This window comes from Garra rufa, chromosome 5, assembly GCF_049309525.1.
Source record: "Garra rufa chromosome 5, GarRuf1.0, whole genome shotgun sequence".
Lineage (NCBI taxonomy): Eukaryota > Metazoa > Chordata > Actinopteri > Cypriniformes > Cyprinidae > Garra > Garra rufa.
Genome location: NC_133365.1, coordinates 52,546,213 through 52,569,546, shown reverse-complemented (window position 1 = coordinate 52,569,546; position 23,334 = coordinate 52,546,213). Strand labels below are relative to the sequence as shown.

Below are 23,334 nucleotides of genomic sequence, written 5' to 3'. Positions count from 1 at the left end.
TACAGATGTGAGACTAAAAAAAAATGACATTCCCTTTAATAAAACCTCCTCAGACTTGCTTGAATAACATGAATGGCCTATATGGATGACATATCAGCATAAAAAAGGTGATGATTTGCAGTTGATCACCACTTGACAAGTTTCAAGCGACAAGCGATGCACATAGAATCTAAAATTGCAACAGCACACAACCACAGCCAACTATTTGTTAAAATCAATTTACAAATATAGTTTATGCATTTTTAAACATTCTTCACATTATTTTAAACTACAACAATAAAAACTACAAAAATACATTAACATGCATCATTAATAGCCACTTTATGTCTTTTCAGACATGATGGTCAAGGCCGCAGATGCGACTTTTTTATTGCTAAAAATGCTAAAAACCTCAATCATTTCCCGTTAAAGGTCCTTTGAAGTTCATTTACTGTAGATTTGGGTGTGTCAGAAAGTGATGGAATCTGAGTGAGTAAGTTGTAAATAAACTGTTTCTAGTGTGTAATTTCCACCAGTTTGACCCATTCAGGTCAAAAAATAGGAGGTTCTCATTACATTAAAGGTGAAATCAGCCAATCGCAGTGACATGGAGGCACTGCATCGCTCTCACGTGACTTTTTATAACATGTTTTGAGAACACAATGAGCTCAAGAGAGGCCAAAGAGCCAAAACATTACCCACTGCTGTCACTTTAGAAATATGTGCACTTTATACACATTTCATAATATTTGTTTTGTTTTATTTCTGTACAGTGTTATCCAAGTATGAGCAAGTACGAACAACATGCCTTAAGAGACACCACTAAAAATATGATTTATGTTTTAAATGTGCCTCTTTACAAACTCACACGCAATTGTGTGTGAATGAAAAGCGTTTAATGGTTTACTTTTTCCAAAAATAAAAGTTTTTTTTTTTTTTTTTTTGCGAGAATGACATAACATTTTTTGGTTCCAAAAAAGAAACTTTCAGTGAACATATCTTAAAAGAACCATAAAGAACATATCCTTTTATCCAATGCCATTAAACAACCTTTATTTTAAGAGTGTATCAATAGTGATGACCATTAACTCTGTGCCAGGGGGAGGGGAAAGGGGCGGGGCCAAACTAAAACAACACTATTACCACAAACTAGGTAGAGAGAGAGAGAGAGAGAGAGAGAGAGAGGGAGAGAGAGAGAGAGAGAGAGAGAGAGAGAGAGAGAGAGAGAGAGAGAGAGAGAGAGAGAGAGAGAGAGAGAGGGAGAGGAAGAAATGCAACACACTGTTCCCTGTGCTCAGTGGTGATGAGTGGAAGTTAAGGACGTCTCTCTCTAAATCAATGTGTCACTCAAAGTGAACATTTAACAGCGAGCAGCTGGAGGATCATTTGGACACAGACTCTAGCAGGACATGCAGACACATGCTGAGACAAAAGGACTGAACTCGAACCACACTTAAAGAACAGTTAAGGACACAAGGACACAAAATGAGACTGTCACCCATCATCCTATGACAGGAGACACAAGAAAGACGGACAACAAGAAAGAGGGACAGAATAGGACAGAAAGGACAGTGGTGGATCGGTGATGACTTTCACTTCAGGGACGACAACATCCAACCTGCCTGGAGAGAGATTAGAAGGATAAAGCAAAGAGAAAGACAGAAAGAGCCGGGAAGATCAGCACACTTTCCTGGTAAGAGCTGTTTGTTTGATTACAAACGTGACAAAGTCATGAATCATGTTCTCCGGCTTTCAGCTTCATAATGTGATTTAACACTTTACTAATGAACAGACTGGTACATAAATCATCCAATGAAAAGATTTCAAAACATATTCTGCATTTCCAGGATTTCAGTGCAGAAATGTGACTTTGCATGACATTTTATTTATTTTCATTACTTTGTCAGACCTGATTTTTTTTAAATGCCTGATTCCACATTACTTTTAAAAAACAATTACATTTATTCATGCAGCAGGTGTTCAAATCACAAGCAATTTATTTTTTTGCATTGTTTTTTTTGATTAAAAATTTAAAAAACTAAATATAAGTACAACAAAAATTACTTTTACTGCACAGTGTATTAACACCAAGGTCATGGGTTTGATTCCCAGGGAATGCATGAACTGATCAAATGTAAACCTTGAATGCATTGTAAGTCCCTTTGCATAAAGCATTTGTCAAATGCAAAAATGTAAATATTTAAAAAGCAGAAAGATGCACAAAACTCTCATCACCACATGTTGTACCTGGTACAAACAAATACGCAAGTGAGAAATGTTCAGCATGATGATGTTGTAATAGCAGTAATGATCCTCTAGCATGCGGATGCAATCACACTTTCCACAGAAACAATTACTGCCTGAACTTCACATCATGCATTCAAGTACTGGAGAATTTGAGGTCAGGACAGTATATTTAGTTTCAACAAGAGTTTATGACATAAACTCAACCATAAAATCAGACAAAGATCATTTTTGGCATTTGCTGCATCTGTAGGGAATGTTCTTCTAAGCTCTTAGAGAACAATGAATGCAAATGATTCATTACTGATTCTAAAATCTATTGTCTTTGGTACTTGTCTGTCATTCACTCTTAAAAATAAAGGTTCTTAATTTGCATTGATGGTTCAATCAAGAACCTTTCCATTGCACAAAAGGTTCTTCATAGAAAATGTTCTTCACATAAAGAAACACTTGTTTCAAAATGTTGTTTTTTTGCAGTGATGCTATAGAAAAAATCATTGGTTCCCAAAGAACCTTCCAAGGAACAGTTCTTAAAATAACCATTTTGAATAACATTTACATAAAAAAAAAAAAAATTCAAAAGAACCTTTTTTGACTATAAAGAACCTTTTCTGCATTTTAAAGGTTCCATGGACGTTCAAAGTTCTTGATAGAACCATTAATGTTCACTGAAAAGTTCTTTGTGGAACCCAAAATGGTTCTTCTATGGCATTGCTGCAAAATCCTCTTTTGAGATTTTCGTTTTTAAGAGTGTTGTAGTATTACTAACTGTATTACTGAATGGATCTATTCTTAAATTCAATAATAAAGTCATCAAACAGAAATAAAAACAAGAGTAATTGGTTCATCCCACATCATAACAGGAATCCCTTGAGTTGGATTAGTGTTTAAATTCAAACTCAGTTTGAGTTAAGACTGCAGTTGCATTTCCAAAGCGGATAGCAGCGCTCACAAATCAGAAAAAGAAAGTTACAGTTAATGCATACTGAAAACCATCCAGGAAAGTCAGAAAACTTATAATGACATCATTAAAGTCATGTTTGAATTCTAATCTGATTTTAAATCCATGAAATCGAAGTCAGAATTCAAATTCTGAACAATGACGTAACGCTGCTTTCTTATGCATGACTCCATTGAAGTGATTCTGGCATCGCTTATTACAGTAAAACAGATCCATGTGCTGCATTATTGGTGATGACACCAAAACACTCTTTAGATTTCAAAACTGAAAAACAAATAAAGCACAATAGAAGTGCAAGGATTTAATAATAAGCATCAAAGAGTAAAATGTGCTTTAGTAAGCCACTTAGACTTTGAGGTTTTTTTTTTTATAGTTGGATGGTAATCCCATAAAGGGTTAAACATAATGCATAAATGCAATACAGGGTTGGAAAAATCCTAATACCTAACAGAAGGTGAACATGTTTCCTAAATCAATGCACAACAAAAACATCTCTACAAATACAGTTATGTAATTTCTTTAAAGAATATATGATTCATCATGCATGGTTGTAGCATGAGACTACAGATCCTTGCTGAGCGCCTTGTGCAATCTTGTTTATATTCCGCTTGATTGGAATACATTCTCTTTTGATGACTCAAAGCTGTGAATGTTTGTTTGAACATTCAGTTCAAACCACAAAACACATTCAGATATTAGAAATAAATAAAAAACTTCACAGGTTTTCGGAATTAAATAATGCATTAAGAAATCCCTAGTACATCACCTCCCTGCGGCAGGACTGTTGTTTTAAAGCTCTCTGTTTAATGTTTACTTCTGAAACAATCCCTGAAAGGAGTGGGAAGGAGCTCTTTCTTACTAATGAACACAATGAAAAACATGGACCGCTGAGTCTGTTGCTATGGGAGATGGTCTGTACACACAACACACCACACCAGGCACTGCGTGTGATCGATTTTCCCATTCGTGAATTAGCGCATTCCAGCACTGGGGTGTACATCTATGACTCAGTCATTCAATGACTGGAGAGATTAGAGAACAACATCTGACATCAAACATGCATAAACATGCACTTATGTAGCAAAATCTGAAAGCATGGCCATCTATTACTTACAGTATGACTGTATGTCAAAACTCAAGTGAACCTCAGATTAGACTTTTAAAGAAGTAGTTCACTTCCAGAACAAAATTTACAGATAATGTACGGTGTTGTCATCCAAGATGTTCATGTCTTTCTTTCTTCAGTCATAAAGAAATTATGTTTTTTGAGGAAAAAACTTCAGGATTTCTCTCCATATAGTGGACTTCTGTGGTCCCCCCGAGTTTGAACTTCCAAAATGCAGCTTTAAAGGCCTCTACACAATCCCAGCCGAGAAAGAAGGGTCTTATCTAGTGAAACGATTGGCTACTTTCTAAAAAAAATTGACAATTTAAATATATATTTTAACCTCAAATGCTCGTCTTGGTAGCTCTGTGTGAACTGTGTATTCCGGTTCATTACATGTCAAGCTTTTTCTGTAAAGGGCGTTTGAGCTTCTTTGCATGTTCACTTTGTGAACTCTTGGTCGGTACTTCTGCAGCGATGTAGGACGATTTTGGAAAAGAAGTTGAAGAAAATTAGATGGGTGTTTTTCAACATACCTTAACTGTCATGCTCCAGGATACATGCGGAGCTAGACAAGAGGTTAAAAAGTATATAATTATTATTTTTTATTTTTTTTTAAATAACCGATCGTTTTGCTAGATAAGACACTTCTTCCTCGGCTGGGATCGTTTAGAGTCCTTTGAAGCTGCATTTAAACTGCATTTTGGAAGTTCAAACTTGAAACATAGAAGTCCATTATCTGGAGAAAAATCCTGAAATGTTTTCCTCAAGAAAGAAAGACATGAACATCTTGGATGACAAGGGGGTGAGTACATTATCTGTACATTTTTGTTTTGTACTGTATGTTGTCTGTGTGCATCATAAGGGTTTGCAGCTTATGTTAGAAAAGTGATGTTTAGGAATTAAAACTAGCTTATCTTATTAGGTTCCTGTGGCTGTAATGCATTTTCAGCACTTGAGGAAATGACATTTGGTTTCCAGCACCACAACAAATGAAACCACATTTGACCCTTGACCACAAAACCAGTCATAAGGGTCAATTTTGTTTAATTAAGATTTATACATCATCTATAAAGCTAAATAAATAAGCTTTCCATTGATGTATAGTTTGTTAGGATAGGACAATATCTGGCTGAGATACTATTTGAAAATCTGGAATCTGATGGTGCAAAAAAAAAAAAAAAATCTAAATATTAAGAAAAATCACCCTTTAAATTTGTCCAAATTAAGTTCCTAGCAATGCAAAATACTAATCAAAAATTAAGTTTTAATATATTTACGTACATTTGGCATACAAACAACTGAAATATGAGTTGTTTTGCTGTGGAGCCAGACATTATGTAGCTGAAAACAGTGTAGGAAACACGGGACCACATTATCCATCATAAGCAATTCTCTGTTTATCCTTTAATCAATGACACAATAAACAGAAATAAACAAAACCTCTATGAAATTACATTTACGTTTATAACAAAACTTGTGTGGCCAAACTTGCGTATAAAGCAAAGCCACAGTAAAGCTTAATGGTTTAAGACCTAGTCAGGTATTTGGAAGGGATTAAGCATCAAATCCGGCAAGGCACAATCCAAAACCTACTAGAATTGGGTAATTCTAATGGTGCAGGGTAATTCACTTTGGATAAAAGCATCTGCTAAATCACCACTTACAGATGCTGTACCAGGGCAAAACAGACCAGCTCTTTGGAAAATCACCAAAGACCTTCCAAGGTTATTAACACGTTAATACATGTTTCATTAGCTAATGGCTTTTAGGTCAATTTACGTTTCATTCAACAAAGGAACTCAAATGAAGAGGAACTCTTAGGGTTCTTAGGTTGTTACATCAGTGCTGATTTTTAATTATTATTCTACAGTATGAACACATTCATCAGACATGCATCACTGCCTGTTGCATTGCATCTAAATAAGGCAACTGTTTTAAGATTATATGGGAAGCCCAGTTGACCCTGCTATCCAAGATGTTCATGTATTTCTTTCTTCAGTTGATAAGAAACTGCTTTTTTAAAAAAACATTTCAGGATTTCTCTCCATAGAGTGCAGCTTCAAAGGGCTCTAAACGATCCCAGCCAGATGAGGTTCTTGTTTGAATTTGAATTTATTTATTGAGGGAAATAAAGGGTCTTATCTAGCAAATCAATCAGTCATTTTCTAAACAAATTGGCAATTTATATACTTTTTAACCTCAAAGGCTTGTCTTGTCTAGCTCTGCATAAACTATTTCGGTTCAAGACAGTTAGGGTATGTCGAAAAACTCCCATCTAATTTTCTGTACATTATCTTAAATTTACAACTTTCAAATCGCTGCAGAAGTGCCGACCCAGTGTTTACAAAGTGAACAAGCAAAGAAGATCAAACACCCTTTACAAAAAAAAAAAAAAAAAAAAAAAAAGCTAAAAAACTGATGTAAGATGATTTTGAAGTTGCAAAAGAAAATGAAATGGGACATGTTTTTTGACATACTCTAACTGTCTTGACCCAGGATACACAGGAGAGTTCACACAGAGCTAGACACGATGAGGTTAAAAACAATATAAATTGTCCTTTTTTTAGAAAATCACTGATCATTTCACTAGATAAGAGCCTTCTTCTTCAGCTAGGATTGTTTAGAGCACTTTGAAGCTGCATTGAAACTGCATTTTGGAAGTTCAAACTCGCGGGCACCATTGAGGTCCACTATATGGAGAGAAATCTTTTAATGTTTTCCTCAAAAAACTATTTCTTATCGACTGAAGAAAGAAAGACATGGACTTCTTAGATGACAAATTTCATGTGCTAAAAGCTAAAACAACATTTTCACTGTGTTTTCCATGTTCCAGCACAGAGACACATCTCAGAGAGCCATGAGTTTCCTCACATTGAAGCGCTTTCTTCTGGCCCTGCTGACCATCACCCTACCTAGACCCGACTCCGCTTCGCTTGGGTTCGCCGAGGAGTTCGAAAGCCGAGATGACATTCTCGAAAGCGAGTTCATGTACGCCAGTCGCCCCAAACGCTCCGTCGAACCTCCCAGCGCCTCGGACCCTGACAAATGCTCCTACACCTTCATCGTGCCTCAACGCAAAACTACGGGTGCAATCTGCGTGAACTCTAAAGAACCAGAAGACCTGCTGGAGAACCGTGTGAACAAACAGGAGCTAGAACTGCTGAACGGAGAGCTCCACAAGCAGCGGCGGCAGATCGAGACACTGCAGCAGCTGGTGGAGGTGGACGGCGGTGTGGTCAACGAAGTCAAACTGCTTCGCAAGGAGTCGCGCAACATGAACGCACGAGTCACGCAACTCTATATGCAGCTGCTGCATGAGATCATACGTAAGAGAGACAATGCACTTGAGGTTTCTCAGCTGGAGAACCGCGTGTTAAATCACACGTCGGAGATGCAGCAGTTAACGGCACGCTATCGGGACCTGGAGCACAAATACCAGCATCTTGCATCGCTTGCAGGCAACCAAAGTGCGCTTATAGTGCAGCTAGAAGAACAATGCAGGAGAGGAGGCTTTGTTGGTGGTGGCGTTGGTGGTGGTGGTGTTGGCATTGGGGGTGGTGGTGTTGGTATTGGTGCTGGAGGTGGAGGTGGTGTTGTACGACAAACGCGACCTTACCAGCCACCTGCAATTCTCCCACAGCCACCGCAGCCTCCACAACATCGCCAGCCACCTCCACCTCCAGTCCACCATTCCCCTGCCAGGCCTTTCCACCCACCGACCTTCACCCGCCACAACAACCAGATCACCAATGAAATCCAGAGTGATCAAAACGTCAAAGCAATGCCACCGGCTTTACCGACAGTGGCCTCTGAGACACACAGCTTCTCAACAGATAAACCTTCAGGTGAGTCTCTTCATCATCAATACTTCTCTCATTATTTACTCACTCTCGTGTTGTTCCAAAACCATACGACTTTGGATAGTATTTGAAACATCAGTGATAGTTTTAACCCTAGTACATCAATATGTTAAAAAATGTTAAAAAAATCAAAATAAGAGGAATCATACAAAACGCATGTTATTTTTTATTTAATACTGACATGAATAAGATATTTCACATAAGACATTTACACATAGTCCACAAGATAAAATATCAGTTGAATTTATAAAATTAACCCTGTTTAAAAGTTTAAATATATTTGATTCTTAATACTGTGTTGTTACCTGAATGATCCACAACTGTTTTGTTTTGTTTTGTTTGTTTAGTGATAGTTGTTCATGAGTCCCTTGTTTGTCCTGAACAGTCCAACTGCCTGCTGTTTGTCAGAAAAATCCTTCAGATCTCAACATTTTTTGGTTTTTCAGCATTTTTGTGTATTTGAACTCTTTCCAACAATGACTGTATGATTTTGAGATTCATCTCTTTTCACACTGAGGACAACTGAGGGACTCATATGCAACTATTACAGAAGCTTCAAACACTCACTGATGTTTCAGAAGGAAAAACAATGCATTAAGAGCCAGAGGGTGAAAACTTTTGAACAGAATGTGTGTACATTTTTATTATTTTGCCCAAATATAACTTTTTGTTCCATGTAGTACTGCCCTTCAGAACCTATAGAAGATACTAACATGTTTCCCAGAAGACAAAACAAGTTAAATTTACCCTGACCTTCAAATTCCAAAAGCTTAAACCCTTGACTCTTAATGCATTGTTTTTCCTTCTGGAGCGTCAGTGAGTGTTTGAACCTTCTGTAATAGTTGCATATGAGTCCCTCAGTTGTCCTCAGTGTGAAAAGATGGATCTCAAAATCATACAATCATTGTTGGAAAGGGTTCAAATACATAAAAATGCTGAAAAACCAAAGAATTTGTAGGACCTGAAGGATTTTTCTGGTGGTTTAACTGTTCAGGACAAACAAGGGACTCATGAACAACTATCACTAAACAAAAATAAATAAATAAATAAATAAACACAGCTGTGGATCATTCATGTAGCAAAACAGTATTAAGAATCAAGCCTATGTAAACTTTTGAACAGGATAAATTTCATAAATTCAACTATTATTTTCTCTTGTGGACTAGATGTAAACATAAATATATTATTCAAGTCAGTACTAAATAAAAGTAAAACATGCATTTTGGATATTTTTGAAACACAAATACACATTATTACAAAATTTCTGCTGTTTTGCATTAACACAGCCATAATGATTTATATAAAAAAAGACAAAAAGTCCCTAAGGATGCATAATTCAATTGAAATTCCAGATAACCAAAACTTGAAGATCCAAAAGGCATTATAAAACAAATCTTTGAGTTGTATAATCTAAGTCTTGTGAAGAGATACGATTGCTTTATATAATGAACAGATTTAATTCTAGGCTTTTATAAAAAACACACACGGACATCACATATGGTAAAGATGGAAGCTTGAACACGCATGCCTAAATAAAATTAAATTAAATACTGTTCATCATATGAAGTGATTATCTCTGTGTTTTGAAGATTAACCAAAGTCTTAAGGGTTTGGAATAACATGAGGGCGAGTAAATGGTAAAAATGTTCATTTTTTGGTCAACTATGCTTTTAATGCCATGTGCTAAACCAAACCCATATGACTTTCTTATGTGGAAAAAAAAAAAGATATTTTATACAATGTGGGATTTCTTTTGTCCATAAAATGCAAGTCAGTGGGGGATAAATTGTTTTGAACCCACTGGTTTTCATTATATGGGCAAAAACTATTTTTCAAACTGTTGAAATTATATGAGGGCGTATAAATGATGACAAAAAAAAAATGTCCAATTGTAAAATTGTAAAAAGTGTTTTTTTTTAAACAATATTAGCATAAATCCTCATTCTGTGATGACTTTGCTTTGATAAGTTACAGCACAAACTTTAAAAACTAACTTTTAAAAACATTTTTAAAAATTATGAATCCAGAATTTAGAAAGATTTGAAACTCTGCTAAAATAAATCTTATATAAATACATAAATAAATAATCTTAAACCATTCTACACTAGTTTTAGCTGGTTTTCTGGGAGGTGACTTCCGAGCTAAACCAGCTAAGACCATCTAAAACCAGACCAACAAACCATCTAAATGCTTGTTTAAGCGGCTTGTTTTCAAGACTGAATTTTTAAACAGTGTTTAATTAGTCAGTGCACAAAATGTAATTGCCAATCAATCAATAATCTGTCATGCACAATTTGTAAAGCATTGTTGCAATGATAACTCTAAGTAATCTATTTATTCCATGAACTGACAAAGATTTATGCTTGTACTTTTTAAAATGGATTTGGCTCATTTCCAAACTTGGAAGGACAATGTATGCTAAGCATATAGTTACAGAACTTAAAGAGTGTTTAGCACTGCCTAAATTACAGAAAACATTAAAGAAAACATTCCCTTACAAAATTATGACGCAAGTCTCCAAAATGCACGCTTCTGCAAAACATTACGTACACGCAAAAGGATCATCTTGAGTAATGAAAAACATCTAAACATTACGCTGCCAGGGACCTTCCTTTTCTTGCAGAGTTTTCGCAGATTTACAAGGTTAATTGTCTTTTGCACACTGAGTATGATAAAATAAGTACGGATACGCCTAAGTGGTTTGGTTATATCAGTGCTTCCAAAGAAAACAGCCTAAAAAGTTCAGCTACACAGGCAACACGTGGATTTCCCCGCTCAGAGAGCTTGGCTTCTGTCCCATTACAACACAATAATTTGGCAAAGCATCTTCCGAACTAAGAGCGCACATTAATCTTAGGAGGAAAACCCTACAAGACATGAAGCACTTTAAAGTCCTTAATTTGGGGATTCCAGACGGCATTTAGCAAACTTTTACAGAGGAATCTGTGGTTTGATGGAAGAGGTCTGTTGAAGTGTTGTTTACTATTCTGCTATAGGGGAATTTATTTGTGGTAACTGAAGATTGTTTGCCCTTAAGATGCTCAAATGTGGCTGTAGAAATGAAATGCAATGTAGGAACATAAATAATGGGGTGACTGTTTATAAATCAATTCATACTTTCCTGAAATCATCTTCACAAAACCAAAACACACATGCATGGTATATTATGCACTGCAAAAAATGTTTTTTGTCTTGCTTCCAGCCAAAATATCTAAAAAATCTTAAATCAAGAAGGATTTTCTACACGAGTAAAAATTATTGTCTTGTTTTCAGAAAAAACAAGTCAAAATTAGGTGTGTTTTTGGTTGAAACAAGCAAAATAATCTGCCAATGGGGTAAGAAAAATAATCTTGTTTTCTGTTTGAAATAAGATTTTTTTTTCTTACCCCATTGGCTGATTATTTTTCTTGTTCTAAGCAAAAAATCACTTAATTTTGGCTTGTTTTTTCTGAAAACAAGAAAATAATTTTTACTCGTCTAGAAAATCCATCTTGATTTGAGAATTTTCAGATATTTTGGCTGGAAACAAGACAAAAAAATCCAAGTAAGAAAACCATTTTTTGCAGAAGCTTGTTTCTGCCATGGGTTAAAAAAGGTGATTATGAACCTGGCAATTACAAGAAAAAAAAAAGTTTTAGTTTGCATTCCGTGATAAGAAAGCTCAAAATTCATAGAAAAAAAAAAAAGTCAGAATTGTCAGATATAAATTGCAACAAATTTTTTTTTTTAGATTTTTATGCATGGCAAAAGTAAGCTTCCATACAATATCCACTGCGGTCTTCTGTAAATCCATCCTGTCACCCTGTTTTCCTCATAACATGCCATTAAATCACGCCTCTGGAAGTTATTAGCAAGTTTTCGCCCACAAAAAACAACTGTAATGTGCTAATGTGCTTTGTTTCAACAGATTCATGCACACTTAACAACATCAACATGCAATGCGTTGGTTGACGGCACACTTCTAACAAATATCCCACGCGACACGAGTAAAACAACTTTTAAAATACTTGCTACTTTATCATATGCACAACACATTTAGTCTTAGTTTCCACATGCAACAAATGAGTTGGCAATGTCTTTTGCTGTTTAGACCCGCAAACATAAATCTCATATAATTTCTAAGTCACTTTGGATAAAAACAGCTGCTAAGTGCATAAATGTAAAACATTAGACATTTATCAGATGGTTTTATTCAGTATAGCATATGAAAACATTTGAGGTTGATAAAACTTTCAATGCAAATTATTCTGGTGGATCAAAACTAGTCTGATAATCAGCTGTGGTGCAAAAATGTATATATGTGACCCTGGAACACAAAACCAGTCATAAGTGTCAATTTTTCAAAATTGAGATTTATACATCATCTTAAAGCTGAATAAATAAGGATAGTATTTGGGCGAGATACAACTATTTGAATATCTGGAATCAAATTATTGAGAAAATTGCCTTAAAAGTTGTCCAAATTAAGTTCTTAGAAATGCATATTACTAAACAAAAATTAGGTTTTGATTTAATGTATTTACAGAAATTTACTAAATATGTTCATGAAACATCATCTTTATTTAATATTCTAATGATCTTTGGCATAAAAGAAAAATAGATACGTTTTACCCTTGACCAATTGACCAATGTATTTTTGGCTATTGCCAGTGCTACTGGTTTTGTGGTCACATATAAAATGTAGTTATACCTTAAAAAGCTTGTTTTATTATATTATTAAAAATGAGATCTTGCATAACAGATTTCTCTGAAAATATATTATATTATACATAAAATGGAGCAAAGGACTGATGAACAATCGTCTAAAACGTTTACGTAATCCAGAAGGTCGTTCCAAAAAGAGACGACTGATTTCAGAGCAGACTGTGAGTAACTCTTACTCATTAGACGAGAAGGCTCTTGCTCATTCATAGTCTGGAAAACAATCTGTTCACAAGCAGATTGATTCCAGTCGTAGCCTTTGGAGATCCTAATACTTGATTATTCAGCAGCAGACAGCAAGAAAACTACTAATCTGAAACGAAATGTCAAAAACAGCAGTTGCCGAAAAGGCCGAGACTAATCAGAACAAAAACTGAGACGAATCAGATTCGTCTGAAGAGATTCCATTGTATTAGCATTTGAGGGAAAATCAACAAGCGTGACAAAAGGTGGAAGATAATTTGAGACAGAACTTCAATGAATGTTCTCGGAAAGCGGCTGACCTGTGGATGAATGTCTCGCTATAATCGAGTAACTTTATTAGAGTGAGATAATGTTCAAAATAGGTATGATATACAGTGTTTCCCCTAGGTTTCCAGTGTTGGGGGGGGGGGGGGGGGGTAAAGTACCGGGTTTTTTTTTCCCGGTACTTTACCCTACTTTGTGAAATAACGAAAACATTATTATAGACTTATTCAGTGGAAAAATAAGTCCAAAACTCTCTATTTTAACATTTTGAACAATAGGGCTCTACCAACTTTTGCTTTTTTTTTTTTTTAATTCTTGTGTGTATTATTTTTTCTCATAATCAAATTAAAAGTATAAACATTTATTTATTTTTAATCAAATGAAAAATAAACCCTTTTAATTTTTGGCAAACAAACAGAGGTTTACTGTTAAAATCAATAAATAATAATAATTTAACATTTAAATAATAATTGTAGTATTTTTTTCTACAATTAAGTGGTTAATCTTGTTATATTTATTTTTATCATATATATTGTTTCATGTCAATTATTTAAATAGGAATATATAAACAACTACATTATACTGTACAAAAGTAATACAAGACTAATGTTCTGTTATATGTTACTTTTATTTTGACAGGTTGCCTTGAAGTTTCTGTGTGTGTACAGCATGTTATGATGCTAGTTTTCTCAAATGAAAGGGTAAAAGTGACACTCACAGCAGCTTTGGATATTGAGTTTATCTGTTCATGCGAGATGCAAATGCCCAAAATTAGCGGGAGCGTCACGTGTGCTTCAGTATATGCGTGTAGTAAAAGCGCGTCTACAGAGGCAAACGGAGCATGCAGGATTCATATTGAAACGGTCTTTTTGCATTTCAGTTTTCACAGACACTAGTCCATATCGCGATTTGAATGAAGTAACAGACCAACTTTTGATTTATTAATCCAAAAATCGACGAATTTACGTGGCATTTCGCGCTATAGTAGATTCGGTTTTTATGAATGGAGTCCGCGATCCCGTCTGTGTTTTCGCAGATGAGACATTGTAAACACGCGATCATGTAAAGACAGAAATGACATGCCTTCGTGTAAATAAGATAAATAACACAAGGCAATTTAGTTTGTTTAATAAAAGAACAATGTATAGCCCTGTTCTATAGGAAAGATAACCTTAATGACTTCTATTGTGATCTGACGCTATATCAAAAATAAAATGAACTTGACATTCAAGGGGGGCGGGGGGTGCCGTTGGGGGGGCGGGGCGCCCCCCTAAGATAATGGTAGGGGAAACACTGATATAAATTTGGCCCGACCCCTTACTGATGAAGTAAACTCCAAAAATGAAAATTTGCTTAAAATGTAATCACCCTCAGACTATACAAGATGCAAATGAGTGTGTTTCTTCATCAGATTTGGAGAAATATAGCATTACATCACTTGCTTGGCAATGGATTCTCTGCAGTGAATGGGTGCCGTCAGAATGAGAGTCCAAACAGCTGATAAAAGCATCACAGTAAATCACAAGTAATCCAAACAACTCCAGTCCATCAATTAACATCTTCAGAAGACAAAAAAAGCTGAAAACAAATCCACAAGATGTTTTTTAATAAAATATAGTTTTATTAAATATATCTCGTTTGAATCAGGAGAGAAATATGCACAGATCAAGCACTGTTTACAAGCCAAAACAGTTCAAAACAAATATGTTGGTGGATTTTTGGCATAAAAGGACAACAAGAGACAGACTTTTTAACTGGAGAAAACTGGAGGACTCATTTTAAGCAACATTTCACAGTAAAAATGCCTTAATGAAGGATTTGCTTCTTACAAACATGCACCTTTTCGCTTCACAAGATGTTACTGGATGGACTGGAGTGGTGTGGATTATTGTGATGTTTTTAATCAGCTGTTTGGACTCTTATTCTGACGGCACCCATTCACCACAAAGGATCCATTGGTGAGCAAGTGATGGAATGCTACATTTCTTGTACGGCCTGGGGGTGAGGACATGTTTAGCAGATTTTCATTTTTGGATGAACTATTCCTTTAATCTATTTTAAAACATTTCCCACAGCTGCTTGTTGCATAAATTACCCTGGAAAAGCAGACACCCAGCTGGTACTCACTAGTATCAGAATGTTAAACCTACTAAAACAAGCCTCTTTGTGTAAATCTGAATGCAATCATGTCCGTTTCTAAGAGACAGCAAATGGTGTGAACTTATTTCAACAGACGCCCTCATCCGAAAATCTTCCACCAAATTCATTAGTTTCCAAATTGAAAAATTGTACCGTTAACATTCAGACCTTTGGCAGAAACACTCTAAAGAAGCCAGACAATATGGAAACAATAACCTGAAGGATCCCGTCTGAGAACGGAGGTGTGATTTGGCTCTTGGACTGAAGTTTGCAAACTCATTAGACTCGTTTACAGGGATGCTCAAGGCAGGATAGCTTTAGTCAGTAGCAAGGCCAGCGTGTTAATTTTCTACATGGTTTTCCATCTCTTTAAGGCAGTTTATATGTTGCTCATAAAGGTGTGGAGAACATGCAGTCATAATGAAAACAGCATTGCCTCAAAAGTGCTGCTGGAAACTTGTGAGCCCAGTTGAGAAAATAACATCTCCGCTACAACGGTTGCATGTCTTAAGGTCAGTGGGGACAAAAATGGCATGACTACTATAAGGGCTCATGCATTCATTATGTGTAGTAAATTTGCATTTTTTACACCTAGCCACAACACTGTTGGGATGCATCAAACTCAACAGGCATAACAACACACAAAAGAAAACAAGCTCCTGGAGGTCCTGGCCAGGCATCGTTTATCAATAAATGATGACTCTCTTTCGCAATTCTGTTCTTTTAGAAAAGCAAACCTAATCAGATATCCAAAAAACAGCTGGATTGATGGTGAAGTCCATATATAATCTAAAGCAGCTGTGAAGCGCATCTGATTTGATTTGGACATTAAATTCAGAGACAAAACCGTTCATTTAATATTGCATTTGCTTGCTTTCCAAACAGGGCCGTTCAAAGACTGCTTACAGGCTCTAGAGGAAGGACACGCCAACAGCGCTATGTATCTGCTGAAGCCGGAAAACACCAACAAACTGATGCAGGTCTGGTGTGACCAGAGACATGACCCTGGCGGCTGGACCGTCATACAGCGACGCATGGACGGATCGGTCAACTTCTTCCGAAACTGGGAGACGTATAAGGTCAGAACATAGTTTATGTGCAGATTTTTGAAGTAACGTGATGGGGTCGACAAAATATTCAGTCTAACTTTAATGTCTAAAGTTACATAACATGTTTGTACACTGCAAAAAATTCTTTTCTAGCTTAGATTTTTCATCTTGTTTCCATCCAAAATATCTAAAAATTCTTAAATCAAGAAGGATTTTCTAGACAAGTAAAAATTATTTTCTTTTTTTCAGAAAAAAAATAGTCAAAATTAAGTGAGTTTTTGCTTAGAACAAGCAAAATAATCTGCCAATGGGGTGAGAAAAAAAATCTTATTTCAAACAGAAAACAAGATTATTTTTCTTACCCCATTGGCAGATTATTTTGCTTGTTTCAAGCAAAAATGCATTCAATTTTGACCTTTTTTTCTGAAAACTAGACAATAATTTTTACTCATCTAGAAAATTCTTCTCGATTTAAGAATTTTTAGATATTTTGGCTGGAAACAAGACAAAAAATCTAAGATAGAAAAGCATTTTTTGCAGTGTAAACAAATATTCTAGGTTCAGTATACAAATTAAGCTCCACCCAATAGCATCTCTTAGTCAAGTCACATTTATTTCTACAATGCTTTATTGTACAGATTGTTTCAAAGCAGTTTCAGATTATTAAACTGGAAAATAACAGTGCTAATGTTGCAAAGTTCTTCAATTATGAAAATAATTTCAGCTGTAAAGCAGTAACAATTTACAATTTAGTTGATCCCATTTAGTTCAGTGTAAAAGTTGCAAAAGTTAGTTATGTTAGTTATGAAGCAAATTTACTGTAGTTCAACTATAAAGCAGCTCTACAGAAGATAATAGAACCATGATTCAGCTCAACTCAGTTTGGTGTTAATTCAATTCTAACATACTGTTGATTTTCCACACAAAATGACAACCAAACGATGAAAAAAAAAAAATGGTATAGAAACAAGTTTTCCTAAAAAAAAAATGCTAGTAAATTTCACAATGGCAACAAACATTTAAGTAGAAAAACTGAAATGGTATTTTCTTGTAAAACATACTTTAATAATCTTGTTTACACATTTAAAAAAAAAATATATATATATATATATATATATATATTTTACAGTGTAATAAGAGATCTTGCGACATTAAAAAGTGACAATATTTCCCATCATGGTGAAAGGCTATCTCATGATATCAGTAATAATAATGAATAAAACAGTTTAATAAACAAGAAGTTAATATTTTGTTAAATTTTCAGACTGAAAATGATCAATGATAATTTTGAAACAAAATAGTAGGGCTACCCTTGACTTAAAGATTTTTCTGGTCGACTAGTAGTTCATTTTAAGCATTAGTCGACTATTAGTCGAACATTTATTAATATTTATTAATGCGAAAAAAGCTTAACACCGGCAGAAATAATAATTATGAAGGTGTCAGGGAAAAACAGTGAGACTGCATTGAACTAGCACTTTCTTTGGTTTCAGCTTGAATTGGTTCAATTAAAAAGTTGACATTTCACTCTCTATAGATATATTTTTCATGCCTGTAAGGCAAGTATACACAGAGTTTCGAAGTTTTTCGAAGTTCATGGAGACCAAAACAGCAGAAAGTGCATCCCATATGCTTTCATCATTTTACAAAAGCTCAACATTCCGTTGTTATTCTGAGTGCACACAAATAAACAAATAAAACAAATAAAAAGTATTTTAAGTGACTGCACCGGTGCCTCCATCTGTCATGCAGGGAGCGCTCTACTATTCATCTTCCAAAGGGGTTATGATTTATAGGGATTAAAAAAAAAATAACACTGGGTGGATTTTTATCATTATAAGGTGGTTGTGTACACACTGCTAACACACATTTATGTTCAAACAACATGTAAAAGTGAATTTTGCATCTGATGACTCCTTTAAAAATTGCAAAATATCGCTGTCTTGTTCTCATGAACTCAATATCGTGTATTGTCTTGTGAGCTAAGTGTATCATCGCACCCCTAGTAATAAGTCTGTGGGGGAAAATACCATGCAAATGAAGATGATGTGATCATACTGAGGTCATGCATGCATACTTCGTCGCTCAGCACTGATAACACTGAATGCAATGCTTCAGATCTCCATCATTGGATAAGAGCAGGAACTCCCCCTTAGTCACAGTTAGTTAAAGTAATGAGACCCACATTGTTCTGAAACAGTGCCATTCGTGCATGGAGAGACTTTCATGACAACATGTCTTAACCGGTCAGTCTCAATGCAAACTGCGGCTTTTTGTGATTTATGAAATCACCCAGAACATTGCTTTCAAACGTCAAAAGAATTTGGTTATGCAAGATGGGCAAGGTTTTCAAACAAGGGCCAGGGCTTTTCCACAAAAACACTGTCTGACGGAAACACTCTGTCAATCTCATCAGAGTCCAGAACTAAAATCAGGACCAGAAGTGCCAACGTGAAGGGAAACGTCTTAATGAATATCCACTCAACTGCTCTATAAACATTTTGAAAAGCACTAAAATGACTCTGAATGACATAATTCACTATATAATGAGTGTTCTTTATATGCAAACCATTTGTACCCAAGAAGATTATGGGTAGTAGGCCATAAATGGTGAATAAAAATACTGCTAATACATTTTTTTAAATAAATAAATGCACCCATAAAATGCATTATGAAAACAAAATAAATGGTATATGTATATATGAAGTATGCAACACACATTTTTTTGAATGCATTACACAAAGTCTTCAAGTGTTACCAATACTGTTGACCAAAACATTTCTAAACCTACTACTAACTAAAGATGCATTCATGCAACTTTTTTTTTTCTTGCATTACCATTAAAGGATACATTTTCAGGAAGAATTTCTATGCAGGTAATAACGAACACATCAAGCTATGAGAAGAATAAAATTGTTTTGCCATTAATGATCTCAAACCTTTTAAATTTGCATGCAGATATGAATGTTACATAAATATTCTCCATTGTGTTGCATGGAAAAACAGCATTTGGAACGACTTGTGGGCGTGAGAAAATAATGGCAGAATTGTATTTCTGGTTGAGCTATTTCTTTAAACAATGAGTAACAGAACATCAATCTGGAGTGAAAGTCTTCGCTGGTGATTTATCACTTGCATTAGTAAGTTCTGTTCCCGTTTCCTCACGCTATACCAGGTGTTGAACTGGCTTGTCTATGACATAATGTGTAATTTCTGTCTGCCATCAGCTAGTTACATGCAGTATGTTCTCAGGTGTTTTAGATACTGTGGTCAGACCTGCTTCCTCTGAATGAATAATGACTCCAAATGCTGAGACAGCTAAATACAAACACATGTACGATAATCGCTGGGGTTCTTTTAAATTTCATCATCTGGCAGGATTCAAGATCTGACAAAGAGTGTATAAAACAAGAATGAGCACGATCAGTTATGAATAAAACTGTAATGAGCATTTCACAGATTTTATTAAAGTTAAGCTTCAATATTTATATACAGTGTATATATATAAAAAGTATTTATATATTTAAAATATTTTAAATATAAAAACTGCAGATGAGGTCAAAAGTTTACACCCCCCGGGCCCTTTCAGAATCTGCAAAATAATTATTCTACCAAAATACGAGCGATTATGCAAAATGCATGTTATTGTTTATTTAGTACTGACCTAAATCAGATATTTTACATAAAGCATGTTTACATATAGTCCACAAGAGAAAATTATAGCTGAATGTATAAAATCACCCTGTTCAAAAGTTTACACACTCTTGATTTTTAATACTGTGTTGTTACCTAAATGATCCACAGCTGTTTTTTTTTTTGTTTAGTGATAGCTGTTCATAAGTCCCTTGTTTGTCCGCTGTTCTTCAGAAAAATCCTTCAGGTCCCACAAATTCTTAGGTTTTCCAGCATTTTTGTGTATTTGAACCCTTTCCAGCAATGACTGTATGATTTTGAGATCCATCTTTTCACCCTGAAGATGACTGATGGATCCATATGCAACTTTTACAGAAGGTTCAAATGCTCACTGATGCTCCAAAAGGAAAAACCATGCATTAAAAGTGGGGGTTGAAAACTTTTGAACAGAATGAAGATGTGTCCATTTTTCTTATTTTGCATAAATATATTTTTTTCATTTAGCATTGCCTTTCAGAAGCTACAGAAGATACTTGCATGTTTCCCAGAAGACAAAATAAGTTCAATTTACCCTAATCTTCAAATTCAAAAAGTCCCCCCCCCCCCCCCAGCTCTTAATGCATGATTTTTCCTTCTAAGGAATGGTGAGCATTTGAACCTTCTGTAATAGTTGCATATGAGTCCCTCAGTTGTCCTCAGTGTGAAAAGATGGATCTCAAAAGCATACAGTCATTTTTGGAAAGGGCTCAAATACACAAAAATGCTGGAAAACCAAAGAATTTGTGGCACCTGAAGAATTTTTCTGAAGAACAGCAGGCAGTTTAACTGTTCAGCAGAAACAAGGGACTCATATTATTTCAAACTGGAATTGTTTGTTCAACAATCTCTTTCTTTGTCTTTTCTATTATAGCAAGGATTTGGGAACATCGATGGAGAATACTGGCTTGGTTTGGAAAACATCTACTCGTTGACCAACCAAGGCAACTATAAGCTGCTGGTGACGATGGAGGACTGGTCAGGCAGGAAGACATTCGCAGAATACGCCAGCTTCCGTTTGGAGACGGAGGCGGATTTCTACAGGCTACGAGTGGGCCGTTATCATGGCAATGCTGGGGATTCACTCACCTGGCACAACGGGAAACAGTTCACCACCCTGGACAGAGATCACGACGCTTACTCAGGTATAACACCTGCACTGACTGAGCATCAAGAGTTCACTTACTCAACTAGAGTTCACCCACTTAAAACCCTTATTTTCTCTCATACAGGAAACTGTGCCCACTATCAGAAGGGTGGATGGTGGTACAACGCCTGCGCCCACTCCAACCTAAACGGCGTGTGGTACCGCGGGGGCCATTACCGCAGCCGCTACCAGGATGGCGTTTACTGGGCCGAGTTCCGTGGAGGATCTTATTCCTTGAAGAAGGTCACTATGATGATCCGACCGAATCCCAACACTTTCCACTAGAACATCACGTGAAGGAAAACACAAGCCTAATGCAGCATAACTCAAAAAACGTTGTAAAAAGTGCAATGTTAATGTTTGTTTTTTTTGTTAATTATTGTTTATTTTGTTATGAATTCATAATATGCAGTCATTCATATCCAAAACCAAAAATACCAAAGTGCAATGACTTCATGAAGGAGACATGACTCACATCTTCATGGGATTCTTCCTAAAAGTGTCCAGGTGTTGTGGACACCGAAGACCAAGTGAAAAACTAGAAAAACTGACAAACCTGGCAACTCAGGTTTTACACGACCTGGAAGCCGAACAGCATTGTGTGCGTCCTAACAAGTGGGGATAAAGTCTGTGTGTTTATGCGACCTGATCTTAACAGGCATCAACTCATTCTCACTGTAAGAAGTCTAACCTTGAAGAACTGTTCTTTTGAGTTTACATTAGTGCTATAAAACAGCACCTGTTATGTACTCATGTTATGATTCTCATATGATATGTCTTATAGCATTGACTTCCAATACAGGGTTCGCTGCAATTGTGCCTTAAACACAAAACATATATTTGATGCAAAATTAAAATTCTGTCATCATTTTGGAAGTAAATCTAGCATAGCCATCGTCTATGCTGTAGTTGCATAAGAGACAAAAAATGGTAAAATTAACATTTAAATCACAAAGGTAAGGTCTCTGAAAACATAAATGACTAGGCTACATTTAGTAACATAAATGCAAAGCCTCCTTTTCATTGACAGTGATTTGTTTTAGCATTGATCTCTAATAAAGAGGACATTGCGATTGCATTCAAGTGTACTACATAGGATTTATCACCATTTAGAGGTAAATCTAGTCTAGGCATTGTGTGTGCATCTATGTTCTCACTCATTTGTAATTTAAAAGACATGAACTGGTTCAAAATGCAATGCCATGTCTGTCTTTTATATTATTGTCTACTTGACTGTTTTGGTGTAACATTGCGTTCATATGTCCGTGAATGATTTCACTCTGGTCCTTTAGACTGAGTGCTGTTTTGAAACCTTTTGTATATAGAAACTGTGAGTGAGTGTTTTTGTAACGCAAAGTATGGTTGTGTTGTGTACTTACAGAATTTTCCAATAAATTATGTACAGCTACTACGGTGTAGAGACAAGCTTTTATGTGATACACAACATACACAAGTATTGGCCTGTAGACTACAGAACATTATAAACACAAAAGACTCTATGTTTTTACTTGTACAAGCAACTAAAGGCTCTAAAGGGCCCTATGGGAGACTCGGGAGTGCAACAGAACAGACCCAAGCCTTTGCTGCTCTAACATCTTTGTCATTATGAAAGAAACATTGTGTCATTACCATTAGTTTCCAAATGAGGAAAACCCTGTAAACCGCTGGAAAATACATTAAAGTAGAGTATGAAATTGCCATTTGCGAGCCATTTTACTTCTGTAATGTTAAGCATTTCCAATTGAAACATGATATTGTGGAGGAAAAGGAGAATGGTGGAATTTATTTTGTAATTCAGTAACGAACAAAACTTTCAAAAGTAGCATGTTTCAAAGGAAAAGTTCACTTAAAAATTTAAATATGCTGAAAATGTACTCACCTTCAGGCCATTCACACTGTAGATGAATTTGTTTCCTCATCTGAACAAATTTTTAGAAATTTAGCATTACATCTTGGGTTGCAAAAAGGTGCAAAAAATTTCCAGTAAATTACAGACACATTCTAGAAAT

At 35.6% G+C, this 23,334-nt stretch overlaps 2 protein-coding genes across 2 annotated transcripts in view; one reads left to right on the top strand and one right to left on the bottom strand.

The window, feature by feature from the left end:
- The window catches only part of LOC141334908 (ras-specific guanine nucleotide-releasing factor RalGPS1-like), a 134,787-nt gene that overhangs the window by 75,661 nt on the left and 35,792 nt on the right, over window positions 1-23,334 (bottom strand). The window lies entirely within an intron of this gene.
- Window positions 1,281-22,733, top strand: LOC141334614 (angiopoietin-related protein 2-like). Its single transcript, XM_073839752.1, has 4 exons — window positions 1,281-1,672; window positions 7,126-8,137; window positions 16,346-16,539; window positions 21,053-22,733. The coding sequence occupies exons 2-4, from the start codon at window positions 7,150-7,152 to the stop codon at window positions 21,608-21,610; spliced, it is 1,740 nt and encodes a 579-aa protein (XP_073695853.1). The 5' UTR covers window positions 1,281-1,672; window positions 7,126-7,149; the 3' UTR covers window positions 21,611-22,733.